General features: G+C 40.5%; 1 protein-coding gene across 4 annotated transcripts in view; it reads left to right on the forward strand.

Moving 5' to 3' along the window:
• The window catches only part of IQCH (IQ motif containing H), a 110,811-nt gene that overhangs the window by 24,337 nt on the left and 68,699 nt on the right, over positions 1-17,775 (forward strand). For all 4 annotated transcript variants that reach the window (XR_002100831.1, XM_019533856.1, XM_019533857.1 and 1 more), the window contains 6 exons: positions 2,171-2,299; positions 3,209-3,414; positions 4,517-5,074; positions 5,708-5,774; positions 13,646-13,729; positions 16,138-16,313. Coding sequence is in view for 3 of the 4 variants with exons in the window: in XM_019533856.1 (XP_019389401.1) it covers positions 2,171-2,299; positions 3,209-3,414; positions 4,517-5,074; positions 5,708-5,774; positions 13,646-13,729; positions 16,138-16,313 (1,220 nt within the window). In the remaining variant the exon portion in view is untranslated. The remainder of the gene's footprint in view (positions 1-2,170; positions 2,300-3,208; positions 3,415-4,516; positions 5,075-5,707; positions 5,775-13,645; positions 13,730-16,137; positions 16,314-17,775) is intronic.

Genomic DNA, 17,775 nt, shown 5'->3' on the forward strand with positions numbered 1-17,775 from the left:
GCGTTGCGTCCCACCACGTTTCCGTGATCCCCACTATGTCCGGGCTGGTGTCAGCCAGCAGGAGGGTGAGTTCCTCCTGCTTGTTGCCCATACTACGAGTGTTTGTGTAGCGGCATTTGAGGCCTCCTGTGGATGTGTTCCACAAACACACAGTTTTTCTCTATAGTACAGCACAAATACAGTCTATTTAATTTCTGTGTCACAATCTGTAGGCAAACAGAGTTTGTCTCTGTTGGCTTTATCACAGTGGCTTTCAACCTTTTTTCATTTGCAGACCCCTAAAAATATTTTTTTTAGTGGAGGTGCAGATCCCTTTGAATTGTAAATGTGGGTGTTTACAAACTTTTGATTGATTTATAGCCATCTTTTGCAGGCCCGTTAGACAGTCTGCGGGCCCCCAGGTATCTGCGGACAACAGGTTGAAAACCACTGATTTATCACAAAAAGCACCACTTCTCTAGTTCCAGTTTTGTTCAGGGAAGAAACAACATTTCTTCTCCAAGAAGATGATGTTACATTGTAAGTGTTACATTTAAAACATTGGAAAGATTTGACTGGATGTGTATCATTTCTTTATATATATTCATTTCTATGACTGTATGCTATGGCAGAAGACTACCAAAAATGCAAAAGTACTCACCACTAGGCTGTATGATGGATGATACAGTGTAAGAGTCAACCTACAGCCTGCAGGCTGGATCCATCCTGCACAGAGGTTGAATCTGTCCTGTGAAAGTCCAGTTCATCCCAGGGGGGCCTAAGGAATCAGGCACATAGCTACACCATGCCACCCATCCCCTCTGCAGCACCCCCTCCTCCATAGCCCTCCATGCTGCTGTCTCATGCCTGCCTTTACCCTTGCCTTGTCCCTCTCCCTTGTCCTTGGGGACAGGGATCGGTGGCAAGGTTAAGCACAGGGCGCTCACTGAGTACTCCTGTTGAAGCTGTCCCATTGCAGAAGATTCAGTGACTGGGATAGGCGGTGAGAGGGGGAGTGTGCATAACTGGGATGAGGTGCATAACTGTAACTGGGATGGGGTAACCTGGGTGACACTCTGTGCTATGAGGCAGCTGTATGTATTTTAAACTAATCTGCCCCTGCACATGAGCCAGCACTCTGCTGAATGCCCTAGCCCCTAGGCCAGTCATACTCATCTCACTGCTTCTGTAATTTTAGCATGCTAGCTTCAACACAAGGATGCGGGAGTTCCTCCATCCAGTGTAGCCCATCGTGTAACGGGTAGGACACTGTCCTAGCAGTTTGAACCTCCTCAGGCAAAGGAAGAAATTGCACCAGGGTCTACCACAGCCTGAGGGCTCAAGCCACAAGGAAGCAGTGGTGATACAGGTTTCCCTTGCTTTATGTGGGTTCTCTATGTGTGAATTTGCTTTTATGCAATAACCCTTTTTTTTAACCAAAAATGTGTTACATGCAAGGTAAATTCACTCTTATGCGATCAGTGTGGTGGAAGCCCACAGTCATCTGCTTTGTGTGGTGCATTGTGGGAGTGACACCATAGGCGGAGGAAGAAAATACTTTCTGTGAGGTCTGAGCTGGGTGCAGGTGCCAGGTCCGCAGGGCACCCCGAGAGCTGTGAGCCACGAAGCCGCCCGGCAGCAGCACCTGCAGCCGCTGCTCAGGGCAGGTGGTGCCCTTGCATCTGGAGCTGCAGCTGCCCCGGGAGTGGTGCCATGCCATGTCAGTACAGTCGAGGTCTTGGAACGTATCCCTATTTGTTACCCTGTAAAGTGGATTCCCTTTATTCGAATTCGAGTTATGCGCCATTTTCCAGGAATGCTCATACCGCATAAAGCAAGAGAAACCTGTAGTAACACTGTCAAATGCAGGACTTGCCCCTGCCCAGCTCTTAAAGAGGTTGCTTAGGTGCCCGACACCTGGCTGGTGTGCTGGTTCAGGGGGAGTCCCAAGAGGGCAGAGGTCACTTCCTCCAGGAGCAGCTCTTATGTGTTTCCTGGTAGGGTATGACCACTCTTGTGAATCCTGTTCTGAGGCCTTGCCTGTCGAACCTAGATGCCTAATTAAGGGCTGTAGATTACATGAGACTCTGGGTGCCACTTACCTAGGGCTGGGTGATGCATCACATAGTTCCTTTGGGGATCTACCCCCAAGAAACCAGACACATCATTCAGCAATGTGTTTGTTTTATAGGTATTCTGAACCTAATCGAGCGCAGGCTAATCCCACCGGCAGCAAAGATTACGCTTGAGTCGCCTCCAGTTTTACCCAAAGTCGCTCCCCTCCATGAATTTCACAAACGTCACAAGAAGCCTGTTTCAGGTAAGCACAGAGTGTTGGTTGTGACTGTCAGTCAAATCCCAAATTTTGAACCCCTTCCAAAGTCTGGCCCTCAGTATTAATAATGGGTAACTGTCAACACTCAACTGACTTCTGCTTATCTGGAGTGTATGATGCCAGGAGGAGCTGTGTCCAGCTAGAGGAAATTTTGGTCTGACTGGTGGAGAAGGACTACCAAATACAGCAGGCCTGAACAGCAGAATGCAGGCCCCAAGCAAATATCTTTGCCCCTTGCTATAGGAAATCTGTGAGCAGTAACCTGGGGACTGGAATTTTCTGATCAGTTCCTTAGAATTCGAAACATCTCGTAATGGATGGAAGTGGCCAAAAATAAAAAAAAGGGCCACGAGTTATGGCAGTAGCATTGGGGTGCAGTCAAACAAAGTAGAAGCCGATAAGCATTTTACAAGTGATGCAGTATATACACATTGCTTAGGACTTGATCTAGCTGGAGGTGGTCCTGCTTAGTGCATGGGGATGGACTAGATGACCTCCTGAGGTCCCTTCCGACACAGATTTTCTATGATTCTGTGATTGTTGTGGAAATGGGATATACTGTTGGCTGATGCACTGCCTTTTGAAAACTATCTTTTAAAAGTGTATTATGGTTTCCTATAACCTGGTCCCAATCTCTACGGCGACAAATCTGTGCTTAATTCTTTTGGCACGCTCAGGCTTACTAGTATTCTTCCCAAAGCTATGCTGTTTATGCCAGAACCATATTTTGTTGACATTTCTTGAAAATAGCCACCTAGTGGAGCATCAAAGCAGTGTGAGATCTTTTTTATGTTATTTAATGGGATGTATTGTGGTAACATTGCACTTTGCTATAGTTGTACAGTATTTCCTTTCAGCAATGAAACCTTGTGCTGCCTTTCTGCATTGGTACAGGGAAGATGAGTAGGAAGGTGGATGCTGTCACAGACATCTTCACTTATCCAGACCCAAAGACAACTGTCAATGGCACGTGCTTCTCCAACAAGGGTAACATTGCACCGCCCCCGTCTAACATCTCCGTGGACTCAGCTAGGAGATCAAAGCGAGTGTGGACACAGCCAACTCCGGGGCCAGAGGTAGCACTTTGCATCTCACCTCAGCCAAAGATATGTAGGCAGTGGCAGCCACAAGATCTTATTGTGCGAATCTTCAGCACCATCTTCAGCAAATCTGCTTTAGGATGTGATCTGTATCTTTGAATCAGGATATGAAGGCCTGATCCAAAGTCTGTTGAAATTAATAGACAGCCCTCCTCTGATAGCAGTTTCACTTTTGAACCTGCCGCCTCTCCCCTAATTCTTGCATCGTTCATATAGGCAAACAGAATGTCTCGTTTCACTATAACAGGGAACGGGAAAGGAGCATGACCCTGGCTGATTGATTATTTGAGGCTTGATGGTTGTTCTTAGCCTCTATGCATAAGGGGCATCTCTCTCCCTTTATGTGCAACTGAATTGCAGTGTTGCATACCAAACAGTTCTGGAGTTTTGCTTGACCTTTGCAGACATCTGAGCCATTAGAGTGCTGATCCATGCTGTAGCCCAGAGGAGAATTGAAGATGAAAAATAAAGCAACCCTGGAAATGGAAGCTAGGATGTGAATTAGATAATAACAATTTAAATAAAAAAAAATCTGCAAAAATACTTGAAAATAGTGAAGTCAAATGAAAACCAGAGTTGCTGAGCTGCAGGCCAACCCTTCCAATGGAGGCAGAAGTTCTGGTGGGTGTCAGAAGAGATGGCCTTTGCAGGTAGCCATGGGTGGAAGATCAGGGTGTGTTTGTAGAGAAGGAGGTTACCCATTCATTCATGATTGTGTGAATGAGAAGGCAATGTTGCTGTAGTTGTAAAATCTTTGCGTGGTAAATCATACTTATAGTGGGACCAGCTGACCATATCAGTGTCCACAGAACTTTTATATAAAAAGATCAAGCGTAGATCCCTTGAGCAATTAATATATTTTCTATAAAAATGTTAATAGTCTTGAATGACCCCTGGGGTACATTTCTGGTAATGGGTTTTATGATATATATGGGCCAGTCTTTGTGGTTATGACATGTATATGTTAAATCAATACAAGGAGTACATTTCTAGATCCATAACTTCCCATAGCTGCGTGGTAAATGATACTATGAGAATGTACATTGGCCACTTATTTGTCAGCAACTGCAATTATTTTTTAATCTGTGGTTGTGGTCTCTTTCCACAGACCTCACAAATGATGCCATTTGAGTCCTTCCAGAATTCAGTTTTGGATTACGACATAGCTATTCACAATGGTGCTATAGACCATAAGGCTCCAGCCTTCCTGGCATTTAAGCAGTACTACTGTTTGTCCTGGGGAAGTATTCTCTCTCTCTTGAAACATGTTGGGAAGCTGCTCAAGGACTACGCCATACCATTAGCTATAATAAAAAGCAGAAATTTGGTGGAGCTTGTATCAGATTTTGAACTTGACTGGAGGCCAAGCAGAGATGACATTCTGTCCATGATAAAGAACCGATCCACTGTGAAAAGACTCTTAAATCAACCTGGCCGGCGATACAAAGGGCAAGATGGTACTGAAATGGCTGCCACAAAGATCCAGGCAATGTGGAGGCGCTATCAGGCCAGAAAAGCCTACATCCATTTCAGGCAGCAGCAGCAGGCATCAGGTGTGATTGCCATTTCTTGGCTCTTGCATTCTCGCATGGCACGTGTAAAAAAGACCCTGAAGGAATCACGTCGGAGACACCTGGAGAATTTTTACATCAGGGCCAAGGTGTGCGGTGCTGCCAGCTGTTACGGCAGGACTTCTTTTCTAAACATCTCTTGCTTGACTGATTGCAATAAGCTGTTTCCATTTTTTTTCCCTTTAACCGTACACTTGTCCGAGCATCATATTTCATCCTTCATCAGTGATTCAGCCTTTGTGGCTGCAAAATCTGTTGTAATTTTTCTATGGAGAATGTCCCTTCATGTTGACTTTGGTAGTTCTGTCAGAAAATCAATGTTTTAACTGCATTACCTTAGCTCCCTATATATACCTTGTGGCACTTAATTTGCTGGAAAAAAATCCCTCCCTTGTCTACATTGCTGTCACCACTTTGTCAGAAAGTATTTAAGTTTGGAGACAGCCTTTTAATTAGTGCTCACAATTTCATTTATGTTTGCTTTCCCCTTTTTTTTCATTCATATTCTGTTAATTAAGTGAGCAGCCTCTAATCTTCCCCTGCCAGTAGCTTCATGTAGCCACCTAATTAAATTAATTGGGGAAGATGTTTTAAGTATGTAATTAAATCAATTAATATAATTTATGCCTGGCTTAACTGTACAGTGGAAAAACAGCTGAAGTTTGACTCGATGAATCCACTACAGCTTCCTGTCACTGATCAATGCTCTTCTTGATTTTTAGCATCTGGCAGCCAACTGGAATCGCATCAGGACCTCCAGGAGGACTATTATCCATATCCCATCATTAGGTATAACACTTTTGCCTGCAAATCTATCAGCAACCTCTATTACCCACCACATTATGACTCCTTGATTGAGTTCAAGGAAGGCCCCTTGTTTTATTCAAATTGGTCTCGGCAGGAAAATGTTCTCGACATGATGAGAGTAATAACACAGGGCCCTCGCTTGAAACGGCGTTTAATTTGGGGATTAAGCAAATAAAGTCATTATGTGGGGGCTGCTATTCAGTGGAGAGGTGATTTGCTGTAATTCGCTTTCATCTGTATGAAATGAACTAAAAAGTTGTATTTTTCCCCCTGAAATAACAGATAATGCTTTCCGTCTTCTTTAATGATAGGAGAACATGGGCCTGTGTGTGTTGTTGCTGTTACAGCAATAAGCTGGGATATTGCTTGTACACTGTTTTTAATCAAATGTGCAGTCAAAATGATAAGCTACATTCTCTGAAATTATTTAGTTCTAATTACGAGCAGATGGGATGCTTTATTTGCACCTAGGGCGCCTGAGCAAAAGGAAATGCTGTGTGAACAAGAATAATTAAGAAGTTGAATAGTGTTTTTTGCGCTTAAATAATCTGCAGTTTCATGTTAATTAGCACTAATGTAATTATTTAATTACATTTATGAATTGGGGAACTTAAAAGCTGTTTTCTGCAAAGCAACGGTAAAGTGTAGGTGTTTAGAAATTACAGAATATGATTTCTTGGGAATTTCCAAAATGCACTGATAATCTCTTAAAACTTGAACTGCTTTCAAAATGTTTGTAATTTGATTTATTTTTTTACACTTATGTAGCAAATTAATTGACCTTATAGAGCTTAGATTTCATAAAGTGAATTGGTTTAGATTTTGAATTATTGAAAACTGTAAATAATTTCCAAGTCTCTCATATTTAGGGCATATGTAACCTTAAATTTTATGAGAAAATAATTCTACTAATTATATTTAAGATAAATATACAATCAGTGAAATACTGTTTTGAATTACACATTGATCTTAAACTCTCAAATGAATTAGCATAGCAAGTTAAATTAAATAAGAGGCTTCCAATTTTAAAAATTAACAGCTTTTATAATAATATTTAAATTCCAAGACTTTTGAACCAGTTGAAAATGGGGATGATGCAGAAAAACAATTATCAAAGAATATCTAAGGTTAATTAGTCTTATAAACACAAATCAACAGCCTTTCCAGGTAAAATATTTTTAAAGTGGCATTGTTGTTGTTTTTATTTGTATTTTGAATTTGTATATAAAAAAATTAGACTATAGGGGAAATATCTCTGGTATTTGGGTTGTGAGGCCCTGTTCCTTCCAGCAAAATGCACAGATAGTTTTTGAAAATATTTCAAACATCTTGGTAACTCCTTTTAGTTAACTAAGAAATCCATTCTCATTTGATATTTGACCTGGAGTCTGGGCTTTGATCTTGCAGTATGCTGCATGCATGTTGCAGGCTGCCTCTCTTTAAGAAGTCACTGGCTTAGGGCGTTAAAAAGGAATCTTTTCCTGTGAAAATATAGACAGTATTAAATAAAGTTCATTTCTAAGAAAGCATCTGAACTTGTAAATGATTTGACTAGCCAAAGAGGGAAATATTAAAGCAATAGTGACCAAAACACTGATGCATAAGGCATTACTAAAAATATATATTCATGCTTGTTTAATGTAAATTATGCAATGACATTCAGATTCATTCTATAGACTTCTGTTTTTTAGATATATTCCAAATTCCTACAAATATTTTGTCCATTTTGAAAAACTAGCATATACACATAATGTTTTTAAGAATGCATTTAGAGGGAGCTGCTTTTCAGAGATACTTATGTAGAATAAGAAAAAGCTCAGAGCTGGCCAGGTTGGTATTAATAGAACTTTGAACACAGCTTCAATTTCAAATTTTGAAAACCTGTTGTTTTCTAGTTTCATGAACTAAGAACCTTTGAATGTTTTTTTTTTTTAACTGAATAAAGAGGGAACATTTTGAAATGTTTAATTATTCTACTCTGCATGGGTGTCATTTTGTAAAGACATTTTCATACGATTTTTGACCTATCACTAAGTCATGTCCAGCTACCATCTTTGTGCAATTTATCAGAACATCTTCTCCAATTGCTATTTTTCTCTGATATATACTGTAATGCCACTTTTGAGAAACAGCTGCTAATTACTTCTAGCCAAGGCACCAAAACAGCTCCTTTTTTGGCCTAATTGAATGTTGGAATAAATAAGCCTAATTATGTATTATTTACACTTGAGACTAGAGCACTCTGAACAAATAATATGCATTTCATAATCTGAGGATGGAAAAAAAAAGACCCTTACTCCGTACTGGGCAAAATTCTGACTGAGCTCAATGGGAATTTTGCAAAGGAAGCCAGTCATTGATCAATATAAAACATTTCTAAATTTTATTGTAAAGTCAGGGAAAAGCAAGTGATCACCAAAGAATGCAAGTTTGACAAGAATTTCTTAAACAACTGTTGTTTTTTCTCTGAAGAATTGTTAACCAAAAATTGGAGGGTAAGAGTCTGACTCCATTGAAGTCCTGTCGACTTCAGTGGAATCGGGATTTCCCCCATGTTTCAGCCGGATTCTTCTCTCACGCAGGTAGACTTCCACTGATGTGGCCATTGTGTTAATTGTGAATTTCTCGGCTTGTTGTGGTTTGAGGAATGTTTCAGAATCACGTCAAGTACCCGTTCTCCGCGTGTATCTCGGGGAGGGCGCCAGAGGGTGTGTGGGGGGTGGAATTAGTGAGATGATTAGTTAAAAGGACACTGCCTAGTTAAAAAGTACCGTGTTTCATGGAGCACCTTTTCTTTCCTTTCCTTTCTTTCGTTCTTTCTTTCTATAACAAATCTTGAAATTATTAAAATTGAATTTAAAAAATATATTTCTCTTTCATGATCTAAGCCTTGTTACCTTGTGCATGTCTCCCAGCAAATTTTAGTCCATTTTACTTGTGTTCGCGGTCTCGTTAGTCTTTCACAATCCTTGTAGATTAATACGGCAATGCAATATTTGGGTTGTAGATATAAGAGAATGTTTTGTCTTTTCATTAGGTTGTTTTAAAATAATGAATCCATTTTTACAAAAAAAATCATTTTAAGCCATGTAATATTAAGCCATTGTTCACATCTCATTTCCACTTGCGAAAATCTTATAACTCTTCTCATCCTTAATACGTATTCCAAGCAAGGCCTTAATGGACTGAAATTATCCACTAGGAATTTATAATCCTCTTAATTCAATTAATGTATAAATATAACTTTTGCTATATTTTATCATTACAGTAACAAATACTACTGCTTGATTTAAGGCTTAGTTCAATACAAGAAGAGTATTTCAGCCAGTGAGAATGGAGAGCTCCTGTGATATAATTTCCTAATAAAACTGTTACTATTTTGTTATAACTATTTTACTCTGTAACATTGCTTTTCAGAAACTTTGCATAATATACTAATTTTGCAGCTTCCTGCATCACTTTTCTTATCACCATTCCTCACGCATCATCACACATCTGTGCTTTGTTTCCCACATCTTAAACCCTCCTCGCTGTTTAATGTGAGAGTATCTCCCATCCAACACTCTCACCCCTTAAGTAAATGATGTTCCAACTGAATACTGGGACTTCCTACTTGACGTCCTAAGTATATTTAGTAAAATTAAGAGATCTGTTTTAGCACACAAGCTCAGTACAATAGGGCAGCATTAGCTGGTTGAACTCTAACCACTGTTTTTGCCTCTCTTCCCGATAGGCACAAAACACCTACACTTGAACTGCCTTGTCTCTGCTCTCTCTCCACTTCACACCCCTACTTCTGTTTTTCAGAGGCAATTCTGAGAAGTCTTGTGAGTTGTTTGCTGAGGACAGGCACTAATGAAAACAGGCAAGACCTATTTAGAAAGTGCCATTTAGTGTGGAGTGGATCATGGCGGGCGCTGAATGGGGGAGAAGATAGTAGCCCATTTACCAGCAACTTGTACTCTCTTTTTCAGTTACGCTGTAATCTCCCCTCACTTGTCAGTTGGGAGTAATTCCAGTGAAGTCCAGTGAAGGCACACAGTAGTGTGAGAGAAGCAGATCCTCAGTGTCCGTTTGGTACCAGACCACTTGCTGCACTTGGACACAAGGATCCGCAGTTCTCACCCTGAGATACTAACTTCTTTCATAGACCAGCTCAGCCCTGGGCACATGATGCCTATGGCAAGTTGAGGGGTTTATTCTACAGTGCTCAAGCACTGCAGGCTTTGGAGACCTGATTGCTTCCACCTGGCTGATTTCATCCTCATTTTGGAGCATTATTTAGCTATGGCTGTTCATACAGACAGAGTAGTGATTCTGTGAATCTGAAACAGTGGTATGTCTCTGGCTAGAGCTCATGATAAACAAATTATATGCAGTTAAAAATGGACCAAGGAGGTGATTTAGTGCCCATCCACCGATCATTGGTAACTGCTTGGGAGGCCCACTGTGTCCTTTGATAAGCAGAAATGAACTGTGACTATTAAGGAGTTTTTTCAATTAGGAGTAAACTGATATAGCTCCTTGTACTGCAGGATGGAACAGACACACGGACCGTTTAGTGCAGATCAGCTGACGTGGGATAAGCCCCAGCCATGGGTGCATCCAGAATTTTGAAAAGGGAGGTGCAGATAGTGAGATACATCATCACATATAAAACGGCACATCATTTTCTGCAGTTAAAAATAAACTAGAAGCTTTACCAATACTCCGGGAGCCTCAGGCTGCATTATTTAGTTTAAGCTTGAAGCAAAAGCAAATATAAATTCATTGGAATGAGTTAAAAACAATCAGCAGGGCTGTGAAATAGGAGCTCCATTACCAACAGCAGCCGACATTAAAAGCAAACCGTTAAAAAGAAGAGAGGTTGTTAACACCCATGGAATGAAGAGTTTAGAAGGGATCAGGTGGATTATAATAAGCCATGAAATAAGTGACTCCCTTGGCAGTGCCTGACTAGAAGTGCTGCTGCCACTGCCAGCAGTTGGTTTTTAACTTTGGGTGGTGAAGCAGGAATCAATGGCATGTGCGAGTGCACCAGTGTAACCCCCTCCTAGATCCATCCATGGCCCCAGGCCCTTAAATTTGGTACAGTTAGTTCCTCCGTACCTGCAAAACCACTTGAATTCTTCATATTCTTTCAAATGCAATTCAGCTGCCTAATATTTTGGTAACACATGAGTTGAATGCAGAATTGCACATCTCAGAACAACCATGGAAGTGCAAGTTTAATTCAAAATGGACTGACTAGACAGGTGAGCACTATAGTTGTGGACGAAGTTGTTCTAAGCTGGGGGATGTGGAGCAGATAACGTCTCTCTGTAATCGGTGATGCTTGGTCACCAGCCAGGTAAGCTCAGAGCCTGAGAAGTGCCAGGACTGACTGTTGGGGTAGTACATGCTGCTAGCTGTTAGGTGCTGATGCACGAGGAGTGAGGTCTTGGTTTCACTGAACTCAAATGGAGTTGTGCCAGTGGGCAAATGTATGGGTGAATTGGTGTATATTTTTTTTCATTTAGGTAACCTGTTTAAAAACCAATAACATAGTGTAGCTGGTTTAATATTCCTTTGCATTTACAAAGTACACCAATATAAAACTGACTGAAATTTGCTCCACCTTTAAACACTTGCCCTTTGAAGTACTTTGCCATTTTCCAAATGGCAGTCTGCATGTGTTTTTCCTGCCAAAATTGGCTCCTTAAATACAAAATGGTGTTTTTCTGGGAACTAGTAGCCTGCTTTTATATGCCTGAAAGCACCACTTCTTAGTGGATTACTAATAGCACTAGCTGTCAGGAAGCTTACTGTAGTCTCTGCTCTGCCACTGACTTGCCTGGGAACCTTGTGGGAGTTGCTTAAAGGCCTGATGCCTCAGTTTTCCCATCTGTGAAATGGGGCCCTATGTTGCAGACATTCCATGAAATTCAGATGTTCTGAAGATTAAAATCAACATTTTCCTGAACTACCCGCTAATACTATAGTTCCATGGAAACTAATGTTCCAGGTTCAGCAAGACTGATTGATGTTATGTGCTTGATCTGGGGCATCCAAAATTAGGGGTTGCTTTAGAAAGACATGGATTAAATCTTTGCAGCCTTTCATTTTAGTATCTCCTTTTGTGCTTCCATGCATGACAGGGTGGCACTGCCATCCCATTTGCAATGCTGCTGGCTACTTGTAACTAGTTTTCTAATCAAGACCCCCTCTGGCAGACCCACTGATATAGTTATCTTTCCATACGATAACACTTCAATCTTAAACGAATTTTAGTTCAAACACATTCTTTTTAGTTGCAGAGGTGGGGAGCTAGTCCCGTGCAAATGTATGGGAAAACGAAGCGATTGAGCGTTCCCAGCTCTTGTTAACAGACCAGCCAAGAGTATCTGTTAAACATGCGGTGTTAGGCTGGACATCCTATTGATTTAATGACAGCTCTACCAACCAGTAATTGATTTTATGTGTTTATTATAATTTTTTTCAGCAGGTTCCTTTAAGATTCGCCGAATTTGAAAGTCTGCACAATTAGAGATTATAGTGCCTATAGACACGCTATTTTCAAGAGCCTTTTAGAAGATGAGGATGTAATCGGATAGAAATCTGACCTCTGAATAGATAATCCTAGCTCTGACGGATTGTTACTCACCCATTGCATCCTCTCTAACGAAGTGATCAGATGTCACTGACATTGTACTCTGGACCAGCTCTTCAATGAGACATTGTTGCCTTTTATCTTTGAGGGAAATTGTGATAGAAAAGACTGCTTGGTCAGAAAGGAGCTGTAATTATGGTAATGTTTATTTCTCTTTGCCATTTCAAGGAAAACACATAATATGCACAAATCCAAGTAATCAGGGATGTATTTGGTAGCCGTGTTGGTCTGGACAAAAAGAATGAGTTCTAGATTTTTGCAAATCCAAGTAAGAGGAACATACTTTTTGGTTATAGAATTCATCACATTTATAATGTTCAAGTCCTTATCCAAAGATTTTCTGATACACAGGCAGGATGTTGCTGCTGTCCATTAATAAAAGTAGCAAATTATTTCACAAATGTTATGCTACATACGGAGTAACATATTAGAAACCTGAAATGCTATGTCCTCATTGCTGCAAAAAAACATAATTGCATTAGAGAGAGAGAGATGAGGGTATTTTAGACAGCTCAAAAGGCCACATTTCTGGAAATTGTAAAGACAAAAATATAATATCAGTAGGGATTTTATTAGCATTAAACTTTAAGGTTTTTTGATCTTCCTGTTTGCTGTATCTATTTTCTTTAGCAATCAGGTTCAGCAACCTGTTAATAAAGACAACCAAGGGGTTCAGCCTAAATTTGGCTGTTAGTTCATAATGAATTTGAGATGCATTTGCAATATATTGGATGGGAGCTATTCACAACCCTGTAAACCACAGTTCTGTAACAGGAACATACTGGGCATTTCTCTCCAGCATTAAAATGCTCAGTGTGTTTTCCCACTCCTGATATTTTACTCCATCAGTAAAAATAAAAGTAAACTGATTGAAGCTTTTATAATAGTAAGATCAGTTTCTTGGCTGGCCTTCTATGGGCCCACCTCTCCTCCCGGGTGCAGCAGCAGTAGGATTTCTTTTGATTCGAACAGGAGCAGAACTGCACTCTACATTTGTACTTCAAAATGGTTTGTTTATTTATTTATTTATTTTAATAAACTTCTTTGCCGTGGGGTAAGATTACCCTAGAAAATGGATTTTCTTCAACAGGAAAATTTAATTAATATATCTAAGATCTGATGTCTCTAATACACCTGTTAAGCTTTATATTGATTAATATTTCGGTGCAATCTTGGGCTTGTGTGTGTGTGTTTTTTTTGTTAGGTTATTCCCAAAGCATTCGTGAGAATATGTCTGACTTTGCTCTCCAGCAGAATTTGCAGATGGGAAGGCTGTGTGACATCCAAGGTACAGTCAGAGCAATCAGCTGCCTTCTTCTTTGCTGTTGTCTCTCATCCTTAAGTAAAGAAGAAACACTGGGAAGGATTTCCTTGCTGTTGTGATCTTGAATTTAGAGAGTGTACATGCTCAAAAGAGGCTTATAATAGTGGGTCAGTCTTTTGTGCCATTTGCTGCTTCTTGAGATGTTCTTAAGGAGAGCACATGATTTCCTTTTGATTCTGCAGTGAAGTGAGACAATATGATCCTGCAGGGTGCTTGGGTAGTCTGCGGTGCATAGCAGTCTGCACAAGCAGGTTCATAATTCTGCAACTCTGCATTCAGAGTCGTGTTGGGAGAAGAAAAAAAAAGAGATGCTGGAAATGACTAAGCCCTTATTTAAACCAGCTTTTTTAATTAGCAAATGAGGCAAGAAGCATACATTAGAAAGTTTTCCCCAGCATGACAGTCCTCCTTTAAGCAAAGCAATGAAGAATATGAATTTGTCAATGCCCAACTTTGTTGGCTTCCTGGAATGACATCCTTTACATGATTCATATATATTTCAGTATCATTATTATTTCATAAATGCCATTTAGTAAGCTTGTAACAAAATGGTATTAGTTCCAGAAATTTACAGTAGCCTAAAATAATAATGTAATTGCCTTTATATATTATCTAGGCACTCATATTGTTTTGTTCCACAGTGCAGTTTTTATTTTTCTGTAAAGATAGATTTGTTACATTTCAACTGTTAGAAAGTTTAAGGGACAACACCAGCCTTACACAAATGGTCACTACCGAATGAATCTAGTGACAGGAAGATTACATTGTGGCTAAAAAATTATTTACTGAAATTTAAAAGAAATCCACATATAAAGAACTGTAATGATTATCATATGTAATATGCTTAATTTGTGCCAAATGGAGGGGAAAAATGTTTGCCACATTTGGTTCCCTGATTTCTTTAGATTATCACGGTGATTCTATTATATATTAATATGATCGGATACTTCTAAAGTCTGTCTATGCAGCCCATCTCATGTCCAAAAGAGAACATGATAGCTGTCAGTAAGGTAGTACGAGCAGTAGTTAATTCAGGCTTGCAAAATCCTATTCATTTGCAGGGGTAAGTTGACAGGTTAGATCAAGATGATTGGCTCTTTCATCATCACAGCGAAGATGGGTGACTAGTGTCTGTGTCCAGGCTGGTCACTTTTCAGGGCATTTTTGCAAATCTAATTAAGTGATTGAATGTGAAATTGCATATCGACCAGAGATCAAACAGGCTCTTCCCCTCATCTCAATTACTTCTCAAAATTCTGCGGTAATGAAATCTTCTTTATATGGTTCTGCAGAGCTCAGTTTATAGGCCAGATTCTCAGCTGGCATAAATTGTTTTAATACCGCAGTTGAGATTTTGGCCTGTATTTATTTTGCAAGTTATTTTCCTGCAGTTGTGCACCAAATCAAAGAAACAAATGGAATTCCTTACTCTAAGTCATTTATAAAACTAGTTTCATACTTTCCTCTGTACTGCGTTCCCCCTAGCTTTTAATTGCTGCCCACCCTTTTGCAGGTAGTAATAATTTGTCATTGGCCCTTTCAGGGCTTTCACTCCAAAGCCAAGTGAAGAGAATGGAAGGATTTGCATTGACTTCAGTAAGAATTGGTAGGGCCCCTAGTAGTGCTTTTTGCATTTGAAAACCCCGAAGTGCCTTGTCAGGCTCAAACTCCACTGATGTCACAAACTCATTAGTGTTTAACGTTAACGTTCTGCAGAAACGCACTGATTCCAGTTTTCCATGGTAGGATTACCAGAGTCTGACACTCTTACACATCTAATTGTTTACACACACAGTCTCTCAGCCCAAGTCGTTTCACATGCAAGACCCCAGATTTTCACACCGGGGTTTTTAGCTAGCCAATCTGCATGCACACATGCTCTGCAGCAGTCATTAATGACATCCTACAGTGAGCTTTTATGTGGACAGGACAAGGATAAGAACAGGCCGTGCCGAATCCAGGCAGAGTATGAAATTGCAATTTCATCAGCTTTCTAAAGTTAATAGCTCAGTTTTATAATTTGCAGAAGTTAATGGGATACATTTTTAAAGCAGTGCGCAATTCCCATTGATGGTAATAAGAGTCGCGCAGCTAAATCCCCTTGTAACGCTTTGAAAATTCTGCCCCCGATGTGTTCTGCAGATTGAATTCTGGAAACTAGCTATTTCTTTGCACTGCTGACCTGTCTTTGGAGAAATGCTGAAGCACAGAAAATGCAGTTAAACCAGTAAGGTTTGGGAATTACAAATCTCATTTTATTTCCTGCATGCTTTTAGTTGTTTGTTAGCAAATGGTCAGGAATTGTCAGCGAACCAGCTCACGACAGAGTTTACCTTGCTTGTGAAAATGAACACTGTGCCCCTTTGTTTTAGATGCCAACGTGGACGTCATCTACATCTGCCCCCTTCATCTGAGTGAGGAGTTACTGCAGTATTACAATAAACTCCTGGGTCTGCAGGCAGCTGTTAGATCTGGGAACCCTGAGGACATGGGTGACCTGCAGGACAGGTTCAAAATTCTCACCCCTGAAGCTATAAACAGCTTCCCTGTGAGTTTGTCTTCTAATTACTACAGCTTGAGGGATGCAGTAAAATTAAATTGGAAATTTTATAACTTGTAACGCTCTGGTACACATCAGTGAAATATTATTGCAAGTTTAAGAGCTTTACTGATTAGACTACTAGTTAGACCATTGGAGATAAATATCCCAGTTTAGCTTTATAGTCGTAGTTGAGGTACCCCAATTGTCTGAAGCCCGCTATCCAGCTTCTGTTTGTCTGGGACTGGGAACTTGATAGATTTATAACTCTGAGCAAAACGTAACAATAAAAGTATTTCTGTTACTCAAAATTTACTTCCTTATAGCTGAAGAGCCCTTCATCCATTCATGCATGCATTCATTCATATGATGTTTACTGCAATTAAATCCAATTCATAGCCTTTTTTTAAAGAATGGCCCCTTAAAAGTGTTTGTAAGATTTTGTTAACTTTGGTTAAGTCCTGTCAAGGCAGTTTGATGACCAGGTATTGAATATCAAGAGACCCAAAGCACTAGTGCTCTAAATCCAGTGTTTCTGAAATACTGCAATACAGTTAAGTTTATATATGGCATGGGGGCATATTATACTGTAAATCTTAAGTCCATAGCAGGTGACCTGCTATTTGACGTGTATGAAACTTGATGATCTTTGCTAGATTTCATACATTAGGTCTATACTCAAAGCCCCTGCTCTAGTTTTTTTGGAAAAAGAAATATCCATCTCTCTAGGTGTTCTTTTTCATATAGTAATTTGTTGCATAGTTTCTCTGAAAACAACTCTTTCAGAAGGCAAAGAAGCCATTTATATTTGTTGTATGTAAGATGATAATTCTATGTTTTGTTACTACCCTGTGCAAATGTATTCTCTCTCAAATTTACCTCATTCTAGGTCTCAATTCAGCAAAGCCTTTAGGCATGTGTGGAGGTCCACTTCTGTTCAGCAAAGCACCTTTGTATATGTGCATAACTTTAAGCACATGCTTATGTGCTGTGCTGAATAAGGAGGGATTGCTGAATGGGGACCATGGCTGTGTGTCGATGAAATGAGGGGCATGTGTGCCCAGCACTTTAAAGCGGGTTAAATGCTTTTGCATTGCTTTAATGGTGTTGGTGTTTGCACATGTCGGCGGTGTGTTGCACATTCATTTTAGCCGCTGTAGCAAATTCAGTGGCATAATGCACCTTAAATGACTTGGGGCGCAGCAAACTAAAACTCTGAAGAGGAGTTTCAGTTTGCTGCCCTTGGGCCGCGGAGCGAAGCACCGGGCTCCATGCAGCTCAGGGGCTGCGCAGGAAGGCGTGCAGGCTGCCTGGCAGCAGCCCGGGAAAGCAAGCTCGGTCCAAGATCTTTTTTTTTCTGCTGGAGCCTGCCTGTCTGCATGAGCTGCGTGGGGGCCTGGTGCTTCCCTCCACAGCTGCCTTGCCCCCCAGGACCACCCAAGCCGGATGCCTGTGGGCAAGTGCTGCCTGC

Source organism: Crocodylus porosus, unplaced genomic scaffold (assembly GCF_001723895.1).
Source record: "Crocodylus porosus isolate Cpor-Errol unplaced genomic scaffold, CroPor_comp1, whole genome shotgun sequence".
Classification (NCBI taxonomy): domain Eukaryota; kingdom Metazoa; phylum Chordata; order Crocodylia; family Crocodylidae; genus Crocodylus; species Crocodylus porosus.